Source organism: Rhopalosiphum maidis, chromosome 2 (genome assembly GCF_003676215.2).
Source record: "Rhopalosiphum maidis isolate BTI-1 chromosome 2, ASM367621v3, whole genome shotgun sequence".
Taxonomy (NCBI): domain Eukaryota; kingdom Metazoa; phylum Arthropoda; class Insecta; order Hemiptera; family Aphididae; genus Rhopalosiphum; species Rhopalosiphum maidis.
This window is the reverse complement of record NC_040878.1, coordinates 78,260,143-78,271,448: the sequence shown is the minus strand read 5'-3', so window position 1 is coordinate 78,271,448 and position 11,306 is coordinate 78,260,143. Positions and strand designations below refer to the sequence as shown.

Genomic DNA, 11,306 nt, shown 5'->3' with positions numbered 1-11,306 from the left:
TCAAAATACTTGTCTTAATACTTAGTAGTTAATATTATAATATATATTTATTATATATACCTACTATATATACTATATGCAAAAATATAAATAAATTATACTATACAGTATACTTACTTAACTTTGGTTTTGAACTTGATACAGACTTATATGTTTTGTATTTGAACGGTCGTTTTTGCCATTTATATTTTATAATTGTATATTCGCTACAGCTGCAGCTACGAGTACAGCTACTGAACAAACAATAACTATTTAATAAAGTATTTAATATAAATGAAAAAAAAAATAGTTAAATTTTGTCAACAATACAAAATATCAATTGTTATTACTTTATAAGTAGAAATATTTTTATCAAACTGCCATTTTTAGTGTCGTGAAATTAAATGATAATTTGCAATGGTTGGTGAATAGTGATAATATATATATACATGATGTATAATAAGGAACTTAATTAATTAATTAATTTAATATATTTAATATAATAGTTAGCTCATATTTTAATTTACTCTAAATAACATCTACATCATATACCAACCCGATTATTAGATTCAGTGTAGTACCTACTTAGTATTTATACATTATACATGCAATAACATATATTAAAAATTGAAATATTTTTATAGATCATTTGATCATAAAAAAAATAAAGACATAAAATATTCAGATTTTATTATTTTTTTTCTATACAGTATTTAAAATATAATTTACTCATGAATTAATTATTTATGTACTTAATATAAAAAGGGAAAGCATCAAGGTAGGTAAGTGGTAGATATATACTTATAATTAATATACACATTATATATTACCTATATCACAATTAAGTACCTATTAACTCACTAAACGTTCGTTTATACAACATTTTCACAAACTTCAAATATGTATTTCCACTACTTCCAGCTAAATATATAGCTATTACAAAATGTTGAAAACTAAAAAAAACTTTATTTTACGTATTATTTTTATTGTTTTACCAATTACATACTTACATAGGTAATTAAATAATTGTTATATCTACTATATTATTATGAATCTATAAATTATAATACCAACAGTGGAGTAGTTATACCGCAGGGGTATCATCAAGCTGTAAAATAACAAATAAAATAATATTGGTTTTGTGTAATTGTAAATTTATTTTTACTTAATTTGAAATAAAATGTTTAATATGATATAAGTGTGATTGGGTTAATCTTATAAAAAAATTTAATAATTTATAATAAATTTGGTCAAAGCAATGTATTAATAACAAAGTCAAAGAGTCTAATTTATATTAGATATTTAGATAGGACGAACAATATATTTTGCCTCGGGGCTCCGATGAGGGTAGCTACGCCACTGAATACTAATTTTTTTTTGTATAAATAAATAATTGCATATTAATAATTAATAAAATATAATAAGCAACAACAATTATACTTTATTTAACATTAGCATATTTTTACCAATCACCTAGTAATTAGTATGGACATTTTTGGCAAAGGAAGACGAAAAATGTTAATAGGTATATTAACTAATATTAATTTATTAACATATAATACAAACATACATAATATGTAAAGTAGTTAATTTAAACACAAAATGAGTTGAAGTTGAAGTTATTAAGTTATTTTCAGTATTTATAATTTAAACAAGAAAAATATTTTGTTTTTAACAAACAATCTGAACAGCTATAGTTCTATAATATACAGTATAATACACAATACACTTACACAACTTCCCGTAGATACGTAAATATATATATATATGATATATCTATTACTAAGTGATTAAATATTGCCCCTGGCATAGGTAATGTTTATAATGTTATGATACGTATAACCATTAATTATACTATTATCTATTATAGAATAAAGTAAAATATTAAAATAGTCTATTTTATAATTAATGGTATAACGTATAACGTAATAGAATATGAATTCAAGTAAGTATCATAGACATGCGTTAACTATATGGTTGGAGTCACGATTAAAGATATACATATAGTGTATATCTTTAATCGTGGTTCGAGTGTATATGAGTGATAAAATATACTCCCCAAAAATATGAATTTCTCTAAATAAATCGTCGTAATAAATGCATTAAAAATAATCTAACTTTTGCAAATTTTAAATGAGTACACTTTAAGGTTTAAGTCGTTTAAGACCATATTTTAAATTCTTGAGATTTGTTGTGCCAATTAAATGTATACATAATTCACATGAAATATAATTAAATAGGTATAACAGTTACGCCCAAATGGTTAAGATATATTTGTCAGGTGTAGCAAGCCATAATTTTACCCACCTAACTACTTAACCACCCCATTTCAAACTCAAAATTATATTATTTAATGCATTTTATAATATTTTTTAATAATTAATAATATATTTAAAAATTAATTATTTTATGTTATTAAACTCACTTGCCCCTATAGTGGCTGCTATACCTAGGATTTTTATTCCGATTACCCACTGAGTTATAACAATTATAAAATCATATGAATAAAATTTAAATATTTTTAAATTTCAATTTCAATTGAACATTTGAACCTTTTATAATATAATACTATAATATATTACGTTGTTCATTGTACACGTAATGGCTAATGTGTACATTATATATAGACAGAAATATTAATTATCAAATATTTCTGTGAAGGTACCTACTTAAAAGTGTTTGTTATTGTTACATATTTTATATTTACAAAATACAACGCTTTATATTATCAATTATAATACTGTTATAAGTAGATATAAATAAAGTATAAACATTTTTAATATTCTAAAATAATAAATATTTTTAATAACATACATGTTATATTCATAACATATGATAAACTTTAAAAATATGTGTGTACCATCTAGTGTCTAATTTTACAAGAGTGTAAGCAGTTTCGTAGTCTGCCCCCTCGAAATATTAAAAAAAATTTAAAAATTATTTTAAATTTTAATAGTCTATGAAAATCGCAATAAAAATACTAAATTGTATTATACAAAAATTGATTTCCCCCCCCCACTCCCGGAAGAAAAATCTTGACAAGGTTAAGACAATATTTATATATAAATCTAGGTAAAAAAAGTCCCCCCCCAAAAAAAAAAAATCCCCTAACAACATTCATGGCCTCATCGGAAATAAAAGTCCCGTACCAGCTAAATACATTATTTGTTATTTTATTATGATTTAGTGATTTACATAATTAAATATAACCATTAGTCATTACATTTATCTATGTAACACTTCTTTAGCATATCTATAAGTTTATAGTTGCAAAAATCTGCATTTAACATTTTCAATAATATTGTCATTTGTACCCAGGGCCGGATTGAGATTTTTGCCGCCTATAGGCTGAAATAAATTTACCACCCAAAAAAAAAAAGCCATTTCTTTTCGACCGTTAAAATTTGCTGCCCTAGGTTTTAGCCTAGGTTTGTACCTACATAATTTAAAAAAATTGTGGATAAAAATTTAAGATAATTGTTTATTATTTGTATTATAAATGTATAAAATTAAAAAATTATTTAAATTATATACAAATGACAATTATTTTATATTTTTTAATTTTTTACCATTTAACATTTTTTAAATTATGTAGATACAAATACAAATGACAAATGGCAATTATCGACAATGTAAAATACAGACTGCAGCTATATCTAGTTTTAGAAATGTTAAAGAAGTTTTACATAGATAAATGTTATAATTATATTTTATTATGTAAATCAAAATCATAATAAAATAATGAATAATGTATTTAGTCAGTAAGGGGCTTTTTTCCAATAAATGTTGTTAAGGACTTTTTTTTCCGAATACCTGTTTATACTATAGTACAATTATACAACCTATAACCTTTTTATGTCTATAGTATATGAGTGCAACTTTACTATTATAACAATTACGTAGATACGATATTTTTTATACCGTACCGAGTGAATGAGATATCACCAACAGAGATACGTGTCAATGTGTATTATGATTATCGCAAAATCGACGATGATAACACCGATTTGATATCAAATTTTCCAACACGTATTTATATTTCATAATTCATTCATTTAAAAACATTTAAATACATTTATTATAACAATAGTGTTTTAAATACACTTGTAATTTAAATTGTGTTTTATTCACCTAGTGATTTATCTCCAATTTAAATATGGTTTTGCTAACTATGATAGCGAGAATTCCTGATGGATTACCATTAGCTGCATCTATGCAAGATGACGAACAGGTATTTTTCTCAAGAACTATTTAGAACATAATATGAATTAATGTTTAGTAACAATATTGTGGCAATTTGTAATACTTTGTTTTTCGTACAGGTTGGGAGAAAATTAATTGAGTACCAAAATCAAGCAAAACTTCTTTTTAAAAAATTAAACTTTCAGTCTCCAAAACAATGTACGATTGAATCTGTACCTTATTACTTTCAGTAAGTATGATACAATTATAATTTAATTATTTTAAAATCTCAAGGCTGATATGAAATATTTTTATTTTAGCTATTTAATTGAAAGAGATGTTTGTTACTTGGTATTATGTGAAAAAAACTTCTCAAAACGATCTGCATTCAGTTTTCTGGAAGACATAGCAGCCGAATTTAATAGACTGTACGGACGACAAGTATCAACAGTTTCACGGCCCTACACACTAATTGAATTTGGTAATTAATGTATCTCAGTATAGACAGGTCTTGATGAAATGCAGATCAAAGAAATTTGTATCATTAAGAATTGATTACTTAATTATATAAATATTATTATCTTTATTGGAATTTTAATCTCGTGATAGTGTATTTATAAATCATAAATGCACACATTTTTATTTATGTATTTTTTCACGGAATCATATGTTTAAATATGCATATAGAAGTTTTTTTTAAGTATTTATATTAATAAGTGTTAACCTGTTAATAAATATATTAGTAAAAACTTATAATTATTCTAGATAACTATATTCAAAAAGCAAAGAAAAATTATATAGATTCTAGAGTACGTAGAAATTTAAATTCATTAAATAATGAACTTCAAGATGTACAAAGAATAATGGTTCAAAATATTGATGATGTATTACAAAGAGGAACTGTTTTATCAGGTAATACATTTTAATGTTACAGTTTAGTCTACTCTTTTTACTGTCAGACAATACATCCTAAATATGATTTCAACTATTAAATAATATTAAGTATAAAATAAACTAGTCTCAATCATCTTAGGTTGATATATTTATATAGCATAAACTTTTCCCGATCATATTATTTTAGGGAAATATCATTTAATTTCAAATTATCTTATTGGAATTAAATAATAATTGTACTAAATTATTAAAAAATAAAAAAAAATAGATTTATTTTATTTTATTTTTATAAAATAGATTTAAAGATTTATCTTATCAGTAAATATAAAACATTAAAACAATAATTATTTGTTTTAAATAAGTAATACAATTAAAAATATGAATAAATCACACTTAAATGTTTTCAATAATTAAATCATATTGAAATATATTTTATGACTTAAACATTATGAGAGCATAATCAATATACATAACTTAATAATAATAAAATAATATAAAATTCTGTTATAAGACATTCATGAAAATATTACAAGAATTTAATAACTTTAAATGTTTTGATAAATTCTGAACTACATTACAAGTATTTTGGTATGTTATTAATATTTTTTATTTACTGAGTAGTTTTTATTTGCTTTTACAAATCCAATGTTCAGCATTAAGTACTTAGTTTCATTTGATTCATTTCAAAAATGTTGACTGTAGAATTCCATTTATTAATTTCATTATTGTAATCTATATAACAATACAATATTTATGAATAAGTATATATGGTACAAATATATAGTTATAGTAGTTGATTAGCAGATGTGTCAAGCACTTTAATTGTATTAAAAAATAAATAAATTACATTTTTAAATTTAAATGTTGTGGAAATAAATCATTAATATTATTAAATATTTTACTATACAAATTTAATATAACTTTCTATTACTAATTTTTAATATATTTATTATATTTTTCAGAACTTGATACAAAAGCACAAAATTTATCTATATTATCGAAAAAATACAAAAAAGAAGCTACCAATCTCAATCTTAAATCAATGTATGTAAAACTTACCGCTGCAGCAATTTTTGTTATTTTATTATTTTTATATTTTTATGTTTTATAAATAATAGTTGGTAATTTATTTAATACTTAAATAAATAATAATATGGCTGGGGGGAAATTATTTTAAAAACTTTATACCTATTATAATAAATAAATAATAATCTTCAGAACCTACTCTTTATTTATAATTTGATGTATAATATTCTTCTTCAAGTTCATACAATTCTGTTGACATATCATCAACTAGACTTGTGAGTTTGCGATCACATTCTACTTGTTTAGTGCGAAAAAGTTTAGAATTTTGAGCAATAGCTTCATTGACTGATGGAAAATCATTCAATATAAGATACTGTTTCATATCTGAAACCAGTTTCAAAAGTGATTCCCCTGCACGAACAATATTGGCTGCTCTGACTTCCATTTCAAATGCGATCAATTCGCTTCTAGTAGCTTTAGAAATTTGTGTTTGATCATCATCAGTCTTGCACAGTTTTACAATACCTAAAAAATGGAATATTAAATTTAAATTATATTATATTATATTTTTAAAAAATGACCTCAATCAAATAATTCTAAAAGAAAAAAACAGCAGGATCAGCCACTATTTATAAAAAAAAAGTATGTACCTATTACATTATATTTATAAAATTATTAATTAGTTCTTGATTTGGTTAATTAAACTAATTTTTGTCAAAAAATATTACATGTAAGTCAATACTATAGAATGGAATGAAAAAGTTCATAAATCATAGAATAAATGACTTAAAATTAGTCTAAATATTAAAATATGTCAAAATTGAATTTTATATGCACCATGAGTAATGGTAAAAAGTATCAAGTTAAATTGAATTAGAAACAAGATATTATATAATATATATATTCTTAGAACTTTTTTCACTGAAAAATAAAAATGAGATAATTGAAGATTTTCAATCAAACATAAACGTATACTTAGTGAATTTTGCTTCTATAAATTACCTTCAAAATTTTCCAGCATACATTTCACATCACTTTTTAAGCGATTTGTATAAGACTTAGTGACAGACATTGAAGTAGACATAAAAATTAAATAAATAAAAATAAACAAACACCTACAACAAATTAAATACAGAAATTATTAATTAATTAAACTTGCAAGAATCATTAGTAAAACAAAATCAATTTATAAATATTTAAGAATTTAAAACAATTATAGATTAGTTACTAATCAATTTTAAATACATGATCTATCTATTGAATTAATATTTAATACAGCATTAGAATAAATTATAATACCTGATGTCTGCATAAAGGAATAAAAATCGTTAAAGATCTACTATTTTCGCAAATTATTCGGATTAATTATTGAATATTAATATTAAAATATGATTGTTTTACATTTAAATATATTATGTTTTTAGTAATATAATAACAATACTATAATATGCCCAATAATACATTGATAATATTATCAGAAATATTATCAAATAATTTATGCTTTAATCTCATTTATCCATGAAAGATTGATCATTTATTTTTCTCTTTTAAGAGTTAGAACACAGCGCTGTTTGGAGGTATGTCAATATAACCTACAATTCACAAAGTTCTTCTTGAACCGTAGACTCTACGAGTGTCGTTCATTCCGTTTCTTTTGCGATTATTCGCATTTATATCCTCGTTTATCTGTTTGATCGTTTCGTTTTTTGTCATCATGGCTCCAAAAAAGGTAGTTGTACTATATTTTAAATATTAATTGTGTTTGCTTATTTTTAAATTAAATATTAATACTTTTATATCCTATGAAGACGATCTAAGACACTATGTCCAGAACATTTGTTATTTAGAGCATCTTCATTATTTGAGATTAATATCATTGTTTTGTTTTAATAAACTAGTAAACTAAACAAATAATAATCTGATATTAAGTTAATGATTATTTGACGCTAACATTACTTTTCATTTCAGCCAAGTTCCAGTAAAAAGGTTGGAAAGAAAGCAAAGATTGCACCAGCACCTCTTGTTAGTGAGAAACCTAAAAAAGTTCTTAAACAGAAGGTTGTTAACCCTTTGTTTGAAAAAAGACCGAGGAACTTTGGAATTGGTAAGTAGATTGGTGTTTGTACGTTAAATTGATTACATCTGATCAGTTATAAATATAAGAACACAAATTAGTTATCGCAATGATGCTTGAATTTCTTCACCTGAATTGAAATAAATTCTATATAATAGTTTTATTCAAAGTAATGCTGTAAATGACATACTGAGTGGACTTTGTTAAAATACATTTTTTCATTTATTAGGTATACTGTATAATACTAATTATGACTAAAATACAATTTATTTATTTTTTACTTAGAATAGTTGTTTTTAATAAAACCGAAGATACTGAACTTGTTTCATGTACTGATTTACATTGGTATTTTAAATTCTCTTCATTTGATTGTTAAGTTATATTACTTTAGTTAAATGTTTAGCTATGATGCTTGAATTTCTTCAACGGAACTTTTCATACTACAAAGTGTGTTGAGATTAATGTTGAAAATGACATTCTGAGCTTATATGTATTACAATTGTTGGATGATGAGTTTTTTTTATTAATTGATCTACAATGATAATCAAATACATATTACGAGCTTTTTAACTCTGACTTATCAATTATAGAACGAATTATAGTTATTATAGTACTTAATTTCTAAATTATTCAATTTTGTTTTTCCAATATCTTAATCGATTCAAATAATAAAATAATTGTCCATTGCATCAATAATTAAATGCTTATAATAAATTAACAACTTTTTTATGGGTTTTTAAGATATAATTATTGGTGACAATGACAAAATAACACAAATTATCGTTATTTAAAATATTGTGTAATTAATAATGTATACATTCAATTAAAATGAAAACGTGCTATGATGTTAAATATTTTTGTTGAATAATTGTATGAAAGTATTTTTTATGAGCTTTTTAACACTGAGCATATGTTAACAGTAAAGTATATGGTATATTGTATACCTTTAGTATAATGTGTACATGTTACAATATTATTTGCTACTAATTTCATTAATTCTTATATGCCAAAATTGCTATGATGATTTATATAATTATTGATATTATTTATGAGAATTTAATTCATAAGCTTTTTAACACTGAGCAATCCCACTAAAAATAATATTATTATAGATAAATCTTTTCATATTCACCCATACATGTTATTTTTTTTTTTATATATATAGAATTAGTCAAAAATTTTCAATGTTTTATTCATATTTATATCTATATAGAAATAAATTAAGTTGCTTAATTAATTTTATAGGTCAGGATATTCAACCCAAAAGAGATTTAAGTCGTTTTGTGAAATGGCCAAATTACATTCGTATTCAACGTCAAAAGTCTGTTCTTCAAAGAAGGCTCAAAATTCCTCCACCAATCAATCAATTTTCATATGCGGCAGATAAAGCTACTGGTAAACACTGAGTTATATATATATAACTATATAATATATTGATATTTCAGACTTTATAATGAAAACATGATATTTTTTGTATTGTTTAGTTACCCAGTTATTTAAACTTATGGAAAAGTATAGACCTGAAACAGCTGCTATGAAGAAAAGGAGATTGCAGGTTCTTATTAACTATAATAAGTCATAAAAATTGTTAAAATATAAAACTATGTTTTTTATTCATATTTTTTTTTTTTTTTAGAAAAGAGCTGAAGATAAAGTAGAAACTAAGGAAGATCAACCAACTAAACGCCCAAATGTTATTCGTCAAGGAATCAACACTGTTGTAAACCTGGTTGAACAAAAAAAAGCGCAATTAGTTATCATTGCTCATGATGTCGATCCTTTGGAGGTTCTTTTTTTAAATATTTATAAAAAATTTAAATGTTTTAATTAATAATTTATATTTTAGTTGGTAATATATCTGCCAGCATTATGTCGTAAAATGGGAGTTCCTTACTGCATCATTAAGGGCAAATGGAGGTTGGGAAACCTTGTCCGTCGTAAGAACTGTACTGCTTTGGCTATTACACAAGTAATTATAACAATTTATTTATAAATATCAATGTGTTCTTCTAACAGATGAAAAATATTATTACATTAGGTTGATACTGGTGACCGGGCTGCTCTAGCTAAATTAGTGGAGTCTATTAAGAACAACTTTAATGAACGGTTTGATGAATTCAAACGTCATTGGGGTGGTGGTGTTTTGGGTGCTAAATCTGCGTGCCGTCTCGCCAAAATTGAAAAAGCGAAAGAAAAGGAACTGGCGCAAAAACAATAAGATTTATGTATATGACATTCACTTAATAAAACATGAAAAATTGATATTTTGTATTTACTATTTCATTTATACTAGGGGTAACCTTTAACACTTACACAACATGTTCTTTACATTAAGAATTGAACTATTCCTGATTGAATGATATGCTGTTCTGTGTAGATAGTTTTTGTATAATAGAACATGGTCTATTTTTATAATTTAAGAGTTAATAATATTTCCATTAAATGACTGATATTAACAATATAATATTTGAATAATTTTACTTAAAATATTTTGACACAAATAACTAATATCATTCTCTTATTTTTAAATGTTTGTTGGTACCTTCTAGCATTCATTTTCTATTGTGCAGTTTATTATACTATGAATAGATTTTAGTTCAGGTACACAAGTACTGACTAGTATTCTATACAGAATATTGTTTGAAAACATTTTAAATGTTTATAATTTAATGATAAAATATGATTAGAATTAAAAACCATATGTATAAGTTCTTTCATGTGTTTTATAAAATACTAGTTTAACTAATTGCATGTACATTCAACATTGAATTGGACTGAACATGTTGATTGAATTTCACTTTTATTGGTTAAATAGTATCATATTTAATATATGAATGTACACAATATGTTAATCATAAAATAAATACCTATTACCTAAATTATGTTTAAAATATTGAATCTATAATATTAAATATACAGAGATATCTGTCCTACTGAACTGTGGTGTATAGTAATATACATAACATAAGCACACATTTAATAGACAAATTATCAAATGTTGAGTCTCGGACTAATCTCAATATTATATTGTTTTAGATATGAATTAGGAAATAGGTATAGGTAGAGAACCTAGTTATAGAATATATTATTATTTATCTAGGCTCTCTAGATAATATATATAAGCCATAAGATGTAGTTCAAGTCTTCAAGA

The 11,306-nt window shown here is 23.6% G+C and overlaps 3 protein-coding genes and 2 non-coding genes across 5 annotated transcripts; 4 read left to right on the top strand and 1 right to left on the bottom strand.

Annotated features, from left to right (window-relative positions):
• The first annotated feature begins 3,992 nt into the window (after window positions 1-3,992).
• Window positions 3,993-6,240, top strand: LOC113553049 (vesicle-trafficking protein SEC22b). The gene is made up of 5 exons (XM_026956173.1): window positions 3,993-4,210; window positions 4,302-4,411; window positions 4,482-4,642; window positions 4,927-5,073; window positions 6,018-6,240. The coding sequence occupies exons 1-5, from the start codon at window positions 4,136-4,138 to the stop codon at window positions 6,164-6,166; spliced, it is 642 nt and encodes a 213-aa protein (XP_026811974.1). The 5' UTR covers window positions 3,993-4,135; the 3' UTR covers window positions 6,167-6,240.
• Window positions 5,645-7,508, bottom strand: LOC113553050 (mediator of RNA polymerase II transcription subunit 22). Its single transcript, XM_026956174.1, has 4 exons — window positions 7,381-7,508; window positions 7,084-7,196; window positions 6,281-6,606; window positions 5,645-5,787 (listed from the first exon to the last, which is right to left on the bottom strand). Exons 2-3 carry the CDS (start codon window positions 7,163-7,165, stop codon window positions 6,284-6,286), a joined length of 405 nt encoding a protein of 134 aa, XP_026811975.1. The 5' UTR covers window positions 7,166-7,196; window positions 7,381-7,508; the 3' UTR covers window positions 5,645-5,787; window positions 6,281-6,283.
• A 142-nt stretch (window positions 7,509-7,650) lies between these two features.
• On the top strand, window positions 7,651-10,419 carry LOC113555155 (60S ribosomal protein L7a). The gene is made up of 7 exons (XM_026959502.1): window positions 7,651-7,810; window positions 8,050-8,185; window positions 9,401-9,550; window positions 9,640-9,710; window positions 9,792-9,941; window positions 10,002-10,124; window positions 10,194-10,419. Exons 1-7 carry the CDS (start codon window positions 7,796-7,798, stop codon window positions 10,371-10,373), a joined length of 825 nt encoding a protein of 274 aa, XP_026815303.1. The 5' UTR covers window positions 7,651-7,795; the 3' UTR covers window positions 10,374-10,419.
• Window positions 8,992-9,066, top strand: LOC113555342. Its single transcript, XR_003405366.1, has one exon. It is a non-coding gene; the product is annotated as a small nucleolar RNA SNORD36 (small nucleolar RNA).
• Window positions 9,168-9,242, top strand: LOC113555343. Its single transcript, XR_003405367.1, has one exon. It is a non-coding gene; the product is annotated as a small nucleolar RNA SNORD36 (small nucleolar RNA).
• Window positions 10,420-11,306: the final 887 nt, after the last annotated feature.

What these genes read in the sequence shown, in the direction of transcription:
- LOC113553049 (XM_026956173.1), top strand. Translation starts at nt 4,136, where the DNA reads ATGGTTTTGCTAACTATGATAGCGAGAATTCCTGATGGATTACCATTA. An exon ending in CTACACACTAATTGAATTTG is followed by an intron (nt 4,643 to 4,926) that starts GTAATTAATGTA and finishes TAATTATTCTAG; the next exon opens with ATAACTATATTCAAAAAGCA. An exon ending in AAGAGGAACTGTTTTATCAG is followed by an intron (nt 5,074 to 6,017) that starts GTAATACATTTT and finishes TATATTTTTCAG; the next exon opens with AACTTGATACAAAAGCACAA.
- LOC113553050 (XM_026956174.1), bottom strand. Translation starts at nt 7,165, where the DNA reads ATGTCTACTTCAATGTCTGTCACTAAGTCTTATACAAATCGCTTAAAA. An exon ending in TATGCTGGAAAATTTTGAAG is followed by an intron (nt 6,607 to 7,083) that starts GTAATTTATAGA and finishes TCCATTTTTTAG; the next exon opens with GTATTGTAAAACTGTGCAAG.
- LOC113555155 (XM_026959502.1), top strand. An exon ending in ACCGAGGAACTTTGGAATTG is followed by an intron (nt 8,186 to 9,400) that starts GTAAGTAGATTG and finishes TTAATTTTATAG; the next exon opens with GTCAGGATATTCAACCCAAA. An exon ending in ATGATGTCGATCCTTTGGAG is followed by an intron (nt 9,942 to 10,001) that starts GTTCTTTTTTTA and finishes TTTATATTTTAG; the next exon opens with TTGGTAATATATCTGCCAGC.